Here is an 18,467-nt window from a genome sequence, read left to right on the forward strand (position 1 = left end):
ACATAATGGGGTGGGCTGAGTTCGGGGCAAGGGCAGAAGGTCCATGCCTTTATTCCTATCTTTTTCTTCATCTTCGAATCCCAGCTCAAAGTTCGCCTCCTCCTGGGAGCCTTCTGTGCTTTGCTCAGACCCCACCATGTATTCATTTGGTGCAGATCTTGTATTTGGTTCTTTGGGTACCTGTTAGCCCCTGCCCCCTCCCCCAAACATAAGCTCCTTGAGGGCAGGGACTGTCTCATCTTTGTCTTTGTATGTCCAGGACTAAGTTCGATGCTTGGCACACAGTAGGCACTTAATAAACGCTTGCTTGTTTGATCAACACGCCACCTCTTCCGAGAAGCCTCCCGTGATCCTCTATCTATACCAGCCTTCAGGTACTCTGCCCCTCTCTGCCGTACGGATTGCTAATCGATCACAATGCATTTATCGAGCACAACCATGGATATCTGTGTTAGTCCAACATGCATGTGTTGACCCTTGAACCGGGTCGGGGATTTGTAAGTTTGACGTCCCCCAGTCCCGAGCATGGTCGGTACTTCCTAAGTGTTTTTGCACAGAGTGACTCTGTGCAGTGGTGGAGGGAGGGTTAGAAAGGCCTGCATTCCGTGCTCCACAACAGTCTCTGAGCCTGGAAGTCACAGACCAGTCCCTGGTCTGGATCTGTAGAGGGAGTTCCCACACTGGCAGTCCCCAACAGGATGAACTTGCAGATTCGGACCAAAAGAAAATGCTTGTGGTTGGCTTGCTCTCTGGTGTTCTCATACAGGCACCCGTCTGTTCCGTGGGCTTTCTGGACCAGAACCTCAGGCCTGTTGGGGGCCTTAGAAGGCTCACCTCCACCAAGACCCTCCCCAACAGGACCTCCCAAGGGACCAAGGACTAGATAGAGTTGGCTCCCAGAGATGCCTCTAATGGTGAAAGACATGAGCCAGGAGATAGCGAGATCATTTTGTCAACACCCTACTATGTGCCAGCACTGTGCCAAGCATTGAAGGTACAAAGAGAAGCGAACAAGACTCAACAGAAGCCCTCAAGGGGCTTCTATTCTAATGAGGGAAGACAAACACCACCACCACCACCACCATTAGGTACTCAGGCAGACCTGAGTTCAAATCTGGCCTCAGATACTTCCCAGATGTGTGACTCTGGGTAAGTCACTTCCTTTCTGCCTCAGTTTCTTCTTCTATAAAATGAGGATGATAATAGCACTTACGTTCCAGGGTTGTTGGGAGAATCAAATGAAATATTTGTAAAATACTTACAACAGTGCCTGGCCCATGGCAAGCCCTATTTAAATGTCAGCCATCATCATGACCATTATCACCATCGCCTTCTAAGATTTGCAGGGTACTTTACCACTATTATCTCATCTGATGCTTATAATAACCCTTATAAGAAGGGTTATTATCACCCCTATTTTACCATTAGGGAGACTGAAGCAGCAGCAGTGCCTTGCCCCAGGCCACGCACCTAGTACCCGCCACTCTATCTGCCTCCGTGCCTGCGGGGGAGCTGGAAGGGGGGGGGGGGAGGGGGGGAGGCAGGGCGGGTGGCTTAAGAGAGGGGCGCCTTCTCACCTCCAGCACTCTCCCCACGCTGTCCACTATCAGAGTTACGTCTTCGTGGGCCTCTTTCCAACTGTAGCCACTCCCATCAAAGCCCAGGAAGGTGCGGAGGGCCGACGTCCTGTTCCCGGGCTGCCTCAGCCTGTCTTCCCAGGAGGGCATCTGGAGCAGCCTCTGGAGGAGCATGGGAAGGGGAAGCCCCTTAGCACCGTTCCTGGCCCTGATCCCACTTTCCACCCTTACGTCTGACCCTTGCTCTCCCTGTGCCCCTGGAATGCCCATCCCCCATCCTCTTCCTCTCCAAAACCAGTCCTGGATTAATTTCTCCTCTTCCCCATTGTGGAAAATATTATACTATTTTATATCATTTTTGTAATTTCAATAAGACTCAGGGCCTGAACTACTTAACCAGAAGAAAAGCCTGATCCTAACAGTCTCTTTGTTCTCTGAGTAAGCTCAGAGATACCTCTATCTTGTATCAACAAATCCAGATGGAGCATTTCTTGCTCTGTCCATGGCCATTAAGGGTGAAAACCTTGAGCCCAGACACTATCTTGAATTATGTGACTTTTCCTTATCCTAATATTTTATGGGCATATACTATGTTGTGGAATGTTAATGGCCAATTAAACACAGAGATCCTGGGGTTGTAAATCCAATTGATACTTTGACAACTATCTAATTTGTTGTATTTACAATCTATTCCATTAAGGAAAATACTCTTCTTGTATCATGGTTAAACATACATGGGGGTCATAAAAATGAGGTCATACAGGCTTGCTAGCTCTGCTAAAATAACGTATATAAGTTTTCTCATTGCTTTGTTCAGGCAGCCAGAGTTATACTCTGACTCCTTGTACGTACAAGTAAGCTAGCTCCGCTATGCTTTAAGGGAAAATAATAAACAACATGGATTTTTCTATCACCTAGCTCTGTTGTTTCCTTCAACCAAATTTTCAGGTTTAACAGTTATGGTGCCGTGACTTTCGGATGGAAATGATGGAAACGGGACAACGCAGCCCAACCTTGCCAACGCTTTTGGGCGCCATAGGATTAATTTTTCCTGGAATTTTGGCCTTGACAAGGTGGGGTAAGTTGTCTCTCTTCCCAGCTTCCAAAAAGAACTCCCACAAAATTGGTTGAAGTCTGGAAATTCCCTTTAAGCTAGCTCTGGGGGCAGGGATCAAATCTGTGGTAAAACACAGATCTGCGGTCAAACGCACATAGATCCCCTGGAAACACTGATTGATCTAGAAAATTAACTATGGATCAGTCAAAAACTAGAATTAGAAGTCCAACTGTTCCTCCACTCCCTCTCTTCCTTCGCTTGGAGGCTCTGGTCCTGGGGAGAAAAACTGCACTTTGCTTTTTCCCTCCCCTTCTGCCTCCCAGGAAGGGCTCTGATCCTGAGAGAGGTAACTCTGTTCTGCTACCGTTGCCTTCTCTTTCCTCCCCCCCACGCCCCTTTCCCTCTTTCCCTTAAGGGCTCTGTTTTTGCCTTCTGCCCTATTCCTGCTTCCTTCCCTTGAAGGCTCTGATTATGGGGAGGATAAATGCATTTTATCCTTACTCCTCGCCTTCCTTTACCTGTCCTAGTCCTCCTCCATCTCCCCTTTCCTCCTTCCTAAAGGATAGGATATGGAGAGTCAGAAAAATCAGGAACGCCAAGGCTTCCCCAAAGACCATAGGGGTGCTAATAGCTAACTCATGAAAGCTTCTAATTCTCTGTTGTTTGTTGTTTGAACTCTGAGCTCAGTCTGTATTTGTTCTGTATTTGTTTTGTTAATTGTCTGTTAACTGTCTGTGTGAGAGCGTGTGCTGTGAAATGTCTATACCGTGTAAAATCTGAAACGCAGGTAGCCAGAGAATTCTAAGGCTGCAGTTAGGGAAACAGAGACTCTATTTCCTTTTTCAATGTTTGGCCTGGCCAGCCGAACTTGAAGAAAAAAATAGAGCTGAAACATTTTAGCATATTCTGGGATTGATTATTCATTAAAAGTTTGGAAATTGGTTAGTTGGATTTTGGGACAGAACTCCTGAGACTGTAAAATCCCTCCAGGAGCTCACTCTTGCTGATCACTTAGATGAAGTTTACTAGAGTTACAATCATTGAGATCTTTCACCATTGTCTTGTCTCTGACCAAGCCAGAGCTGCAGTAAAAGTTAGAGCAGCTAAAACAAACTCCTCTCTCCTCCCAGATCAGATTAGGAGAAGATAATGCAGGAGAACTGTAGGGAAAACTTAAATCACCTTTCCCCACCTGGCAAAAGGAGGAGAAGGACAGAAATTCACAGACTGACACTATTCTGACAGTCCTGTGCCCCTGGGTACCTTTGTAGCCCATCCTTGTTGGCAAAGTTTGGAATTGTCACCCAGGTCCTATGCATTCTGCCCACTCTGTCCCCAGCAGCTGCAAACCGCCCTAGGCTCAGTAACTTTTGCAGTTGTGGGGGAAGGGTAAGGTAGATGGATTTGGACTTTCTGCTTCCCAGAATTGTCACCGCTGGGATACTAGCTTCTGCTCTAGGTAACTTCTCTAGGTAACTTCACACTTCTTGTTCCAACTGCAAAACTGTATTTTAATCTCTGTTTGACCTGTTTCCTGAGTTTTAAAGGGAAAGTAATAATGATGGTTGTTACGGGATCAAAATGATAATGATTGTAAAATGCTTAACATAAAGTCTGGTATATGTTAGATACAACGTTATTATTATCTCTCTCTGATATAATGTAATTGTTAACTTTTGAAGTAGGTTTTAAATACCAAAAGTAATAAGCTGAATAATTTCTATATGTGGTAATCTGGAAATGCAATAGACATCATCTGAAAATTGTTGTTTCTATATTTCTAAACTTGCATTGTGTTCCCAAAAATTCTCTTAGATTGTGGAATTTGAGAAGACCATTGTGTGGTAAGAAATGATATTATAGCAATTTTAATCTGATTTTGATATATGTGAATTGGGTTTCCAAAGGGAGGTGATAAAATCTGGAACTGTTATATGTGGTTATAACAAGTAAATAATTAATAATACTGATATTTAACCATGAGAACAGACTTTCTGGGTGAAAAAGTTTTCTATTATGAGAATATATCTGGTGATTTAAAGTTATAGTTTCAAATGATGAGATGAAAGATTCTCTGTGCAAGGAGATTTAGGAATATGTTCACCTAAATTGATAAATGGGTTGTTCCAAGTTTTAAAATGCATAATTATGTTTAGGGCACTGTTACATTTCTAAATTGTGTAATTTGACAAACAGATGTAACAGCAATATTGAAAAATGTGGTAATCTTTTACAATGCTAAGAGTATTGGGCCTTAGAAATTAAAATGTTACCACTAGTGATTAAAATAATTCCTCTTATAATCTGGATGTTGTTAGATTAAGAATTGTACTTAATTAAGAAATTTAAGTTATTAACTGAAACAAGAACTTTTGAAACCATCTAGTCATGAATTCTTATCAACCTTGTGTGGTTTTCTGTGTAGAGGAATTCTTATGGAGAAAGTTTTTAAAGTCCTGGTAAAAGTTATTATTGTGATAAAGCTAATTAATTGGGTATGTAATTTTTACAAACTAAGTGTCCTCCACATTATAACACTTTTTGACTAAGGAATTTGTAATATCCAGGAATTCTGGGCAATATTTGAGAATGAGGACATTTGGTACCAACTTAGTTTATGAATTCCAGCATTTAAGGATTAATTTGCTTTAAGGAAAGTACTTTTGGAAAATGTTCTGTAAAATCTTTTTGTATAATTTTAGAAGGCCTGCTGAATTTCCACCTGTAAGCCAATTGGTTGCAGTTCAAACCTATTGTGAGTTCTCGGAGTTTCTGGGTGAGAACCTAATTAGAATTATTAGAATTAATGCTTATCTATAGAAGCGCCCATTCAATGTCTTATTCAAGGTTCTTTTTTGAGTAAGGAGGTTGGAAAAGACAGTCTGAATTCCTTACTCCTCCCCGCCCTTAGTTTAGATAAGAAGATTCACCTTAGCCCGCCTGTCAGAAGGGAAGGAAAGGGGAGGGGCAACAATTACTGGGATTTGAGTTTTTACTGAAAGAAAAAACAGTAGGGGTCAGAAGCCTAAAAAAAACCTGGCTTTTTAAAGTCAGCAAAAGCGATGCGTTTTTAGGATAAGACTGGGTTTCGAGGAGGATGTGGGTCTTAAGGATACAGTTCTTATTAGTGAAGCTTGCCATCTGATGGGAAAGAACCCATCCTCAGGGGGAGATGATGTGGCAGATCTCTTTAATCAGAAATAAACAGGTAGTGACAAAAGGGAAGTTATCTGCCAGAATCTGTTACCATTGTGAAAGAAGTTGGTTTTAAAAAATGGGAAATTGGATAAATGCAAATATGTAAAATCTTGTTGTTTTAATCAAATGACTGGTTATACTGGTACTCTTGTATAGTCAAATGAAAGATAATATGGTTTCTAAAGTGTTAATGAGAATAATTAGAAAGGGAAGAGAAGTTTTATGATGTAGGATTGAATCATTATCCCATAGACTAAGACTGGGATTTTAAAGTTGTTTTGTATTTATGTGAAATAGAGTTCTTAGGTGTTGTGAAGTGATATAAGAGCAATTGGGTATTGATACAAATAGTGTAATTAATTACTGCGACTAAATCAGAGACATCTTCAGTTTAGGTAAACAATTCTAGAAGTATCTTGGAAAATGTTTTTGTGATTTTAAGCGAGAGTTAGAGCTTAACAATGTGTATAAGACTCAATTCCTGAAGTGTTCTTTTTTTCCCTCCAGAAGGAATTAACAGGGACAAATCCACTGACTTGTGAGGTCAGTCATTAACCTCTTTTGTTTGTTTAAGCAAGCTGGAATGGGATTCCAGTATACACAGTTATGTCAGTAAAAGGTACTAACTTATGAGTTGTTTTGTATTATGGTTGAAACATAAAGGGACACTGAGTAATAGGTTGGAAAGGTAAATAAAAGCTTGAGGGGATACGAAAGGCAGATGAGAAAGTTAGGGGACAAATGGGAGTTAGCTAAGCCTCCCCTGTCCTGAGAATGATAGTTTCAGATGGTTTTAGCAAGTTGGAAAAGAGTGTGAGGAAGTATCTAGAAGCTGGAAATGTTATGTAGCTTGACTTGTTAATTATTAGCTCAATGAAATTTGGGACAGTCCTATCTGAAGGATATTTATTTGCTATTTAAGATTTTATGGGACTACAATTTAATATTGTTTTAAGCTCTGATTACAGGTATAGGTCACATGAAGCCAGTAGTGGAATGGCAGGCATTACAGACTGAGAATTCTTAAAGGTGGATGTCTATGCCTGGAAAAAAGTCTTGAAGACGACCTTGGACACGACCTAGGTAGGATCTTCCTGACTCTATTTCCCAATTCTGCTATTTCCTTTCTGAAAAGGAAAATCCCCACCTGATTATTCCTAAGCCCTGCTTTCAGCATCTAATGGCTATATGATTGGCTAACAGATATGACTCGTGCCTGGAATCAAACAGAGCTAAGGAAGTTCTTTCCTACTGTTAAGATATATGACATAGTCCCTCTTTCCTTTCATAGAAAATTTATATTATCAAGAAATTTTGTAAGCACAATGCTAAATCTATTAGGTAATAGATGAATATTGGAATATCTCTGAGTTATTATAGTAGGATACAGGAATGAATAGCTTACAATTTTAACCTATGTTCATGACCAAATAAAGATTAGAAGGAGTATAGAGATAACATCCTCCAAAAGGAGGAAATGATTAGACACAGTAATAAGACAAAGATGTAATGTGATAAATGTCTAATTAAATAGGATAGCAAATTTTGAGAGGAAAAGGCAATAGGACCAAATTGATTCCTCTAAGAATTATATACAGATGTGTATGATTGGCTCCAAAATTTATCAGTCATGGAAATTCAAGTTAATAAGTGTGTTTAGGTAGTAAGATCTTAAATGTGGATTTTTGTACAAGAAAATTGTATGAGATAGTACAAGTGAAATTATATCTCCTTATTTAAAGTATCTGTCTGATGATTTTAAAAGGAAGATGAGTTCAATTTATGGTTGGACCTTTATATTTTAAAGGACTCTTATACCAGGTACAAAATTTAGGTAAGGTTAGAAACAGTAGATGATATATGAACTGCAATACTCTGAAGTTAAAAGAAGGAGAGCCAAATTTAAGTGATTAAGTTATATTAAGTTAGAATTGTCTGAGGATTTCTAGATCTGAACCAGAGAAGCAGAACTCTCTTTTACTATCTAGGAACCAGATAACCACAATCAGGCATCTGAAAAAAATTTTTTTTTTTTGCTTTAAATGGACATTGGAAATATGTAACTGGGATTTAAAGCTACTTTGTATTTGTACTGTTTGAACTTAGCCCTGAGTAGCTGGGACCTATGTTGTGCTGTTTTTCTCTCAATTATCAAATTACATGTGTTCTGAGAGCTCCTGTCAGATCTGACTACTTCTATAGTTGCCAACTTGTGGATATGGACTCCTTGATCCTTCTATCACATCTGATGATTGCCTGTGCTCCTGAGTGGACATCTGAGCCCATAGGACACCTTGCCCTCCGGTTTCAAAGAGCCTGAAGGGGACAGCATCAGACGCAGGCAACCTTCCCAAGAGCCTGGACCAGAACCTGAACGAAGAGCTGCTCTTTCCCTTTCTGAGTCCCTTGCGTTCCCAAGACTGTTTACTTGTACCTTTGGTGTCTTAGCTTATTTTACTTAGGTGTTCTAGTTTCCCCATTATGCTCCCTACTGATACCCCTTGCAACTTGCTCCCCCTGCTTGTTTACAAGTAGTTTATAATTACTGTGCATCTCTGGGGATGTCCAAACACAGAAAGAGAAAAAAAACCTGAATCCACCTAGATAAGGATTTTTACAACTTTACCCCTGAGGAAGATAGAGGTTTTTCCATACCTTAATTGGTCTTCAGGTGAAGCTTTCAACTTACCTTTGACCAAAAGGAGGAAATGTGGAAAATATTATACTATTTTATATCATTTTTGTAATTTCAATAAGACTCAGGGCCTGAACTACTTAACCAGAAGAAAAGCCTGATCCTAACAGTCTCTTTGTTCTCTGAGTAAGCTCAGAGATACCTCTATCTTGTATCAACAAATCCAGATGGAGCATTTCTTGCTCTGTCCATGGCCATTAAGGGTGAAAACCTTGAGCCCAGACACTATCTTGAATTATGTGACTTTTCCTTATCCTAATATTTTATGGGCATATACTATGTTGTGGAATGTTAATGGCCAATTAAACACAGAGATCCTGGGGTTGTAAATCCAACTGATACTTTGACAACTATCTAATTTGTTGTATTTACAATCTATTCCATTAAGGAAAATACTCTTCTTGTATCATGGTTAAACATACATGGGGGTCATAAAAATGAGGTCATACAGGCTTGCTAGCTCTGCTAAAATAACGTATATAAGTTTTCTCATTGCTTTGTTCAGGCAGCCAGAGTTATACTCTGACTCCTTGTACGTACAAGTAAGCTAGCTCCGCTATGCTTTAAGGGAAAATAATAAACAACATGGATTTTTCTATCACCTAGCTCTGTTGTTTCCTTCAACCAAATTTTCAGGTTTAACACCATGAAGCCGTCTTTAACCACTCCAGGCCCCAGAGACATCTCCCTCCTCTGAGCTCCCAAAGAATCTGGCATTTGGACAACTGCTGTGGCACTCAGGAGACAGAACAGAGGACCACAGAGCGAGAGAGAAAAGGGATCTCAGAGGCCATCTAGGTCATCCCCCCATCTTACAGATCTGAAGACTGAGGCCTAGGCAGTGACTTGTCAAAGGTCACACAAACAGTAAGCATCAGAAGCAGAGTTTGAACCTGGCTCCTTTGGCTCCAGGGCCAGTGCTCTTTCTACCATGTGACAAGGACCTAGGAAGGGCCTTAGAATATCCAATGTCAGGTCTGGGAGGGCCCTTAGAATACAGAATGTCAGAGCTGAGAGGGCTCTTAAAACACAGGACGTCAGAGCTGGGAGGCCCTTAGAACCCAGGGTGTCAGAACTGGGAGGCCTTTAGAACACAGGATGTCAGAGCTGGGAGGCCCTTAGAACCCAGGGTGTCAGAACTGGGAGGGCCCTTAGAACCCAGGATGTCAGAGCTGGGAAGGCCCTTAGAACCCAGGATGTCAGAGCTGAGAGGGCTCTTAGAACCCAGAGTGTCAGAGCTGGGAGGCCCTTAGAACACAAGATGTCAGAGCAGAGAGGGCCCTTAGAACACAGGATGGCAGAGCTGGTAGATCATTCAAGAGGAAACTTGAGACTCGGGGAGGGAAAGTAACTGGTCCCAGATCACTCCAGGGAAGTCCCAGACCCAGGACTTGAGCACAGGCACTCTGACTTGAAATTCTCTTTCAGAAATGCTCTTTCAGAAGAAAGCCAGAGAGGGGAAGGAACTTGCCTAAAGTTAAAAAGACATGGTCTGAGACCCCAGGTCCCCTGACTCCCAGCCCAGTGTTCTTTCCACCTTGGACTGGGTGCCCAGGGCTTAGTATACAGTAGGTACTTAATGAATGTCTGTTCATGGAATCAGAACTCTCAAGCTGGAGTTAGAAGTGACCTTGGAGACCAGTTAGACTGAGGCCAGGAGAGATGAAGTGACTTGGCTACAGTCACTTGGGTGGTAAGTGACAGTGTGTGTCCCTCCCCCAGCGAATACTCTGACTACCAATCCATCCCCTCCCCCCTGCACCAGGCTGCCTCCTGACCCCCACAAACCTCCCTGGGGGCCTCTAGGCTGTCCTCACCTTCAGGAGCGCCACTTCCTCGCTGTTGTTCATGAAGCTGGAGATCTGGGGGCTGAGCTCTGTCCAGAGGCTGTGCAGCTCCTTCAGCAGGGACAGCTGATAGAATGTCTGATTCACCTGGACAGAGACACAGGCACCAAGCAGCTTCGTCAGGGCCCCTTCCCAACTGCCCCACCCCTCAACCAGGGCTGGGCATTTCGTTCTAGTCTCCCCAGGTAGAGATGAGGTGGGGGGTAGGGAGGGAGGGAGAGAGAGTGACGGGGGGGCAGTGCAGAGAGAGATGAAGAAGAGAAGAAGAAAGAGAAAGAGGTGAGAGAGAGAAGAAGAAGGAGGAAGGGAAGGGAAAGGAGAGAGAGAGGAAGGGAAGGAGGAGAGAGGAGAAAGAGAAAGAAAGAAAGGGAGAGAGAGGAGAGAGAAAGAAACGGAGGGGAGGAGAGGGAAAAGGGAGAGAAACCACAAGGGACCAAAGGAGAGAAGGACCCAGGTTTTCATAGTTCTATCATTTCTTCAAGGAAATGACCCTTTGTTCCCATCTGTTCTCCCATCTGATCCTCCCCAGTGGTTGATGGGACATGGAAGATCAACCTCAAATTACAGAACAAATTGACATAAAGATAGGAAAATCCAGTGGGTAGCAGAGCTAGGACAAAGATTCAGTGTCAGAGCTGAGAGGGCCCTTAGAACACAAGATGTCAGGACTGGGAGGGACCTTAGAACAAAGGTGATCTGTCACCTGATCACCCTACTAGTTAAGTGACACAAGGCTAGAACTCAGGAGTCTCCTGATCCTATCCCAGGCTGCATCTAATTTAGCCCAGGCTCTGTTAGGACCCCCAGGCACCTTCCTCCCTAGGTCTGTCTCCCCATCTGTTAAAGCAAGGAGGCAGGATTGGGCCTAGGTCACGGATGGGGAGGTCCAGAGGTCACACACAGCAGATGGGGTTTGGGAGCCTGAACCACAGGCAGAACTCAGGCTCTAGGAGAGGTGGAACCCCCCTCACCTCGGCCATGATTCTCCGGGTGATCGCTGTGTTGGGTGTATACAGGATCTTGCCAAGAACAAGGGGCTTGAGCCGCCACCAAAGGAGCCGAGATATAGGATGTGCCTCCATGGACTCGATTAGTTTCTGGCAGAAGGGACCTGGGTGTTTGGAAAGGGGAGAAAGAGGGGGAGGCCTGGATGACCTCCAAACAAGAGTCACAGAATCATAGACTGTCAGAGCTGGAAGGGACCTCGGTGGATGGGGATAGGAAGCCCACCGAGTCACAGAGACAGTCATTAGCAGAGCTGGGAGCTGAACCTGGGCTGCCTGACTGCAAATCCAGTGTTACTGCTACCACACTAGAGTCCAAACCCTTTATTTTACAGATGAGGAAACCAAGGTACAGAGAAGAGAAAAACTGGACATCACGACACAAGTTATGGTCAGAGCCAGGCCTCCTCACTCCTGATCTAGGGCTCCTTCTACCTTAGTGTGGTGCCTCCTGATTAAGCCTCTTGTCTACCATGCAGAATATGTCTACTTCCTCACGTAACATCACCCACCCATCTCTCCAGCCACCCCCACCCTCGGGTCTGATAATGAGTCCTTTGGTCCCTGGGGGAAGAATGGTCAGGGTGGTATTACTCTCATCAACATGTGAGGAGTTCGAGGCGAGAATTGTTAACCTCATTTCACAGAGAGAAAAACTGAGACCCAAAGAGGCCCAAGGATCCCAGCCCAGTTCTCCTCCCTCCAAGCCTATAGTTCCTCCTGCTAAGCCACACTGCCTTGGTGCAGTACTCCTCGTGAAAGGTCAGGGTGAGCAGGGAAGGGATGAGAGCTCGGCTCACTGGTGCTGTTGTCCGTGGGAGAGGACAGTCTTCCTCGGCCCTGCCCTAGCATCATCTTGAGGTCATCATCTTCATACCAGTTGAGGGAGGGGATTTCAACTCCTTGGTCCCTGGACTTTCCGCACAGGACTCGAGACACTCCTTCCACGGGGCTGCCTGGACCCGGGGCCCTCCGCAGCTCTGCCCGAAGCTCTGCTAAGCTGTGCAGCATAGAGAGCTGGAGGGGCAGAGGGGCGGCAGGTCCCACTGAGGTATGGGAGGGGGCAGGGCTGGGGACCCCAAAGGATGAGCCCCTAACCCTTCACCTGGCATTCAAGGCCTCACATGACCTAGTCTGACCTGAACTCCCTGGTCTGGAAATCATTAGATCATTTTACAGATGGGGAAACTGAGACTTGGGAACATAAAGCAATCTGCCCAAGGTCACAGATCCCTGCAAGCCTACAATACGAACTCTGGTCTACTGACTCCAAAGCCTTTGGATTCTCTTTACAGAGACATGCTTGAAATTTTAAGTCTCCCTCACCTTTCCTCCTGGGACCAAGCCCCCATTAGAGCTGGCCTTCTTCTTCTCCCAGGTCTTCACCTACACTTCACACTCCTGCCCCTTGGGTATTTTTGTCCCATTCCTCCCACCCCCATCCCTCAGCATCCTCTGGGGAAAGCATCCGGCTCCCTGGGGAGCCACCCTCTCCCTCCCTGGGGGAGGAGGACCGGGAGAGCCTCTTACCTCCCTACTCGTGGCCTCCCATGCCTCCATGAAGGCAGCCACGGCCTGGGGGGTCAGCTGTCTATGATTGGCCTTCAGTGCCTATGAAGGGAAAGGGAAGGGGACAAACAGGAGACAGAATGATGGAGAGGTAGGCAGATGGAGGGGCTGATAGATGTGTGGACCAACAAAAGGAGACATGGGCAGGTGGATGGAGGGACAGACAGAGGGACAGGCAGACAGAAGGACTGACAGACCGAGAAACAGAGAGGTGGAGGGAAAAGCAGAGGGACGGACAAAGGGAGAGAGACACATGGGAAGACAGATGGAAAGGTGGAGAGAGAGGGATGGACAGACAAGGGAGCTAAAGACGGGCCTCTCTTTCCTTTGGTCCCAGGGCCAGGCCAGACACCAAGGCTTTTCTCTCCTCCCAGGGGCAGCCTTTCCTCAGGCCCAAACCCCAGCAAGATGAGCCCTCCTCCCACCCGGACTCACAGCGAACAGCCGATCCGGGTCTGCCTGGGACAGGAAGCTGGCTCCGAGGGCTCGGAGTTCCGCTGGAGGGAGGGCACACAGACCTTGCTGCAGGGCCTCAGAGGCGCTGAGCCAGGTGCTAAGCAAGGAGGCGTTGCAGACCAGGTCCGGCAAAGGCAAAGTTGGGGGCCGCTGGAGAAGGGGGGTGCAGAGGCACAGTGGGGTCACCAAAGGAAAGGCATAGAAGGATAGAGGTTTGCGAAGCCGGCTATTACACACATTATCTCCTCAGCTCTCACAACAACCCCAGGAGGCAGGTGCAGCAGGCATCATTAGCCTGGTTGTGCAGATAAGGAAACTGAAGCTCAGAGGGGTTAAATGACCTATCCAAAGTCACACAGCCAGCACCTAAGACCGATCTGAACCCAAGTGTTCCCGATGCCATGTCCAATACGCTATTCACCGTGCCCCATCCCTGATTTCTTTTAAATTGTATCTTCAATTAATGAAAATCTGCCTCTGTCTTCTTCCCTTGCCCCACCCCCACCGCCATAAGAAAGAAAAAGAGAAAACCCTTATTACAAACATGGGTTGTCAAGCAAAGCAAATTTCCACAGTGATCCCATCTTTCTGCCCTCTGGGTCCTTCACTTCTCTATGGAGGTGTGTGTGTGTGTGTGTGTGTGTGTGTGTGTGTGAGAGAGAGAGAGAGAGAGAGAGAGAGAGAGAGAGAGAGAGAGAGAGAGCACATTTCATCACCAGCCCTCCACAATCATGGTGGGCGATCATGCAGTCAGAATCCCGAAGTCTTTCCAAGTTCTGTGCCCCCATGACACCGCTGTCGTTGCATAAACTGTTCCGGTTCCGTTCACATCACTTGGAAGCTCACACACGTCTTCACAAGTCTACTACTGCCCACCAAGTCACTGTCCCTTCACGTGTCCTCACCCCTGTCCCTAAAGTTGTTCCTCCCTACCCCCAACAACTTTCTGGGTGAAGAATTCTCCCCCTCGGTCTCTGGACCACAGGCCTGACTTACCCCTTGCAAACTAAGCGGGGTGTCCAGAAGTTCCTCAGCCAGAGACTGAGGCAGAGATGTGTTCTCTTGCAGGAACTTTGAGAATGTCTCTCCCGGCAGCAGGTAGTTTCGGAGCGGCAGGGCTGAGGAGGAGAGGGTCACAATCATAATGTTTTATAGACAGATAGAAAGATAGATAGATATGTGCGTAGATATATATGTTTATATGTATATACAGTATAATAGAAATAACATATATTATTACATTGTATGATACCTAATACAAGGTAATAACAGAATATGTATGTGTATATAGATACACATGTGTATGTATATTTTAATATATAATGCGCGTGTGCGCAGAAAGAGTGTGTGTGCTTTACAATCTGTGAGGCACTTCACAGTTTACAAGCCGCTTTACCATTTACAAGGTCCTAGATTACACTTCATAGCTTCGAAAGGCATTTTTCAAATTCATTCTTGCATTTCATCCTAATAGCATTTCTATGAGGGAAGCAGGGCATGAACTGTTACCCCTGTTTCATAGAAGGGGAAACGGAGGACCAGAAAGAAGGGAAGTAACTTGCCCAGATCACACAGCGAGTAAGTAGTGGAGCTGGGATTCAAACCTATGTCTCTGGACTCCAAGCTCACTCCTTCCACTGCCTCATTGGGAAAGACCAAAAAGCCCAAGTACTATCCCCCAGGCACTCAACTTCCTTCTAACAAGGGGAAACGGGGGAGGGAGGAATAAGCATTTATATATGTTCTACTATGTGCCGGGCAATTTACAAATATTATCTTATCTGAGCCTCACAATAACCCTGGGAGGGGTAGGTGCTAATTCTCCCCATTTTACATTTGAGGAAATTGAGGCAAATTGAGGTTAAATGATTTGTTCAAAGATGCTTTCAGAAAAACCTGGGAAGATTTACACGAAGTGATGCAAAGTAAAATAAGCAGAACCAGAACATTGTACAAAGTAACAGCAACATAATGCAACTAACAACTGTGAATGAATTAGTTATTCTCAGCAATACGATAATCCAAGACAAATTCTGAAGGACTTATGACAAAAAAAAAATGCTATCCACCTCCAGAGAGAGAACTCTGGAGTCTGAGTGCAGACTGAAGCATACTTCTTAAACTTCATTATTCTTGGCTTTTTTTGGTCTGTGTTTTCTTTTGCAACATGACTATTATGAAAATGTTTTGCATGACTGCACATGTATAACCTATATCAAATTGCTTGCCTTCCTAAGGAGGATGGAAGTGGGGAAGGAGGGAGAGAATATGGAACTCAAATTTTTTTGGGTGTGTACGCAATTAAAAACACCATGAACATATAGAATTCTATTTAAAGTCTATCTAAATTCTAGCAACATATACAAATACAGAGTGACTACAAGTCCACGCTGAGATAAGAAAAGTACATTCTGGAAGAATTATTACTGATCTTTAAACCATTCTCATTCCCCCAAAAAGTATTTCAATGAACATTTTGCTTCCACTTTTCCTACTGTCAAAAGAGAAAAAATAACTTGGCACAAATAAAAATTAATAGGAAATGGTGCCAAAGCTGGCCTAGAATTGATGCCACCTGAACAGTGGTATCCATTTCTTAGACTGTGACAGTTTGGGACTAAAAAAGTTAAAGTCAGACTAAAGACAAGGACAGACTATCTAGCTTGGTGTGTTCTGGGGTGTTGCTTCAGTGAATTAATTCACTGTCTCACAAATTCTCTCCATGTTGTCTAATGGTGACCCATGTATAGAATGCCCCATCTGCCTTCTAGACAATTCTTTGTTTCCAGATAACCTGGGTGTTCAGGCAAGACAGTGAGGGGAACTCAAAATTTTTTAAAATGTTAAAATTTTTTATTTACATGTAATTGAGAAGAAAACAAAAATTAAATTTAAAAAAAATGACTTGCCTAAGGTCATACTAAAGCTAGTAAGCGTCTAAGACTGGGTTTGAACTCAGGTCTTCCTGACTCCAGGCCCAGTGTCATCAAAAACACAATCCCCTAACTCTTGGGCTACTAACCCTAATCTGAGAACCCCATGCGCACCCAATGTCCATTCCACAGCAGTTACATCACCCCCCCTGCCCCAACCATGGCACTACTGCCTTTTCCCCTCACCAGACCCCTGGAGCGGTTGCAGGGAAGGCATCAGTTTCCTGAAGCTTCTAAGAGTCCTCTGTGTATTGGGGCTGCTCAGCACCAGCCGGGCATCAGCCAGGAGCCTAGAGATCCTGGAAAGTGGGTATAGGGGGCTCAGACAGAGAATGGCAACCTCTAGCTTATTTCTGACTCTCCTGTCCTTCGCTCCCCATGCTTAAGCATTTTCTAGGTCTTCCCACCCAGCCCTGCTACTTCCTACCCGTTTGACTTTTTCTGATCTTCCTTTCCCAAATGTTAATGCCCTCATCCCCTCCAGCTTAGACTGCTTTCCTCCCTCAAGCATCCCCAGGCCACCAGCTGCTGACTTAATATTCCTAAAGCACAAGTCTGACCAAGTCACTCCCCAGCTCAAAAACTTCTAGTGGCTCCCTACTGCCTCTGGAACACAATGTTTGGCATTTAAAGCCCTCACAACCCAACTCTGGCCTACTTTTCCAGACTTATTACTCATTACTCGTCTTCTCGTATGGGGGTGCTTCAGGCACACTGGCCTTTCTGCCCCTTCTAGACAACACGCCATCTTTCATCCTGTGCGTGTCCACCCTGCCGGGACCGCCTGCCCTCGTCACCTGCTACCTCCTATGATCCCTGGCTTACTTCAAAGCTCAGCTCCAGCACTGCCTCCTATGTGAGGCCTTTCCTAGTATCCCCACCCCCCCTCCCATGACCTTGCACTTTGTATGTTTTTTATATTTATTTGTAAATGCGCATGATGTCTCCCCTCCTACAATGAAAGCTCTCATGGCTTCTGTATTTGGATCCCCAGGGCTTAGCACAGAGCCTAGCACATAGTAGGCCCTTAACACACACATGTTCCTTGACTGCTAAATGTGAATTGAATAGAATAAAATTGACTTTACAGAGTGTCAGATCTGGAAAGGAACTTAGAACCTGGACTCTAGACCTGGGATATCAGGGCTAGAAAGATGCTTAGACCACACAGTCTCAGATCTGGGAAGGTCCTTAGAGACCCACAGTCCAGCTCCATCATTGTAGAGGTAGGAAAAGGAGGCAAGGCCCCAGAGAGACGGCAGCAGAGTGAGAACCAGAGGCCGGGCTCCGACCTCCTCGGGAGCCCAAACGCTGGCCTCTTCCCTTGCCCTCTCCTGTGCTGCTCCCTCCCATTGGCCCTCCCACACTCAGGGCTGCTCACTCACAAGGACTCGTTGAAGTTGTCCAGGACGCCGGGGGTCTCCCCAGGAGTGGCGTACCGGTAGCAGGGGTTGTTCATGTTGCACAGGAGGCCTTGGAACCAGGGGAGCATGCCTGCCGAAGGCAGCGGCTTATTGGGGAAGTGGCCTGTGCACACGAGGATGGGTCAGGATGTATCTGCTCCACCAGGCCCTCTTTCACCCACAGACCCCTGCCCCTGGGGAGCCCTCGGGACCCTTGGGCACTGTCTGCCCTCACACACAGGAATGCAGGGGAACTGGGAGAAAAGAGGATAAGAGGCATGTGGACAGGGCACAGGGATCTGTGGGGGTAAACGGGGGCAGATCAGAGCGATGGGGCCTAAGGGCTTGGGGCTAGTTCAGAGGGTTCAGGGGCATGGGGACAGTGTAATGGGGAGGCAGAGGGACGTCAAGGCCAGAGGGTCAAGGATCGGAGGGACGGGGGAGGGAGAGATGAGGCAGAGATGAGGACAACAGAGGGACAAAAGCCCCAAAGTTAAAAAGACCTTCCCAAAGCACATCAAACGTGCACTGACAAAGGGATCTCCTAATACTGGGGAGTGGGGAGATGGAGTGACTGGGGCTGAGGGCAGGTAAATGGGAGGACAGAGTGGGCACAGGGGCAGGGAGAAGGAAGGAGCAAGGAGGAGGAGAGTGTGAGAGACAGAGCAGTCAGAGGTAAGTGAGATGGGGGCACGGAGCAGAGGAAGCAGAATGTTGGGCTTGGGTGT

The 18,467-nt window shown here is 45.5% G+C and overlaps 1 protein-coding gene across 1 annotated transcript in view; it reads right to left on the reverse strand.

The window, feature by feature from the left end:
- Positions 1 to 18,467, reverse strand: part of ABCA7 (ATP binding cassette subfamily A member 7) — a 62,366-nt gene that overhangs the window by 30,413 nt on the left and 13,486 nt on the right. The window contains exons 4-12 of the mRNA XM_036741936.1: positions 17,722 to 17,863; positions 16,523 to 16,635; positions 14,400 to 14,521; positions 13,383 to 13,553; positions 12,909 to 12,989; positions 12,179 to 12,395; positions 11,346 to 11,485; positions 10,345 to 10,461; positions 1,578 to 1,739 (exon numbers count right to left, since the gene is read on the reverse strand). Of these exons, the coding sequence (XP_036597831.1) occupies positions 1,578 to 1,739; positions 10,345 to 10,461; positions 11,346 to 11,485; positions 12,179 to 12,395; positions 12,909 to 12,989; positions 13,383 to 13,553; positions 14,400 to 14,521; positions 16,523 to 16,635; positions 17,722 to 17,863 (1,265 nt within the window). The remainder of the gene's footprint in view (positions 1 to 1,577; positions 1,740 to 10,344; positions 10,462 to 11,345; positions 11,486 to 12,178; positions 12,396 to 12,908; positions 12,990 to 13,382; positions 13,554 to 14,399; positions 14,522 to 16,522; positions 16,636 to 17,721; positions 17,864 to 18,467) is intronic.

Source organism: Trichosurus vulpecula, chromosome 1 (assembly GCF_011100635.1).
Source record: "Trichosurus vulpecula isolate mTriVul1 chromosome 1, mTriVul1.pri, whole genome shotgun sequence".
Classification (NCBI taxonomy): Eukaryota; Metazoa; Chordata; class Mammalia; order Diprotodontia; family Phalangeridae; genus Trichosurus; species Trichosurus vulpecula.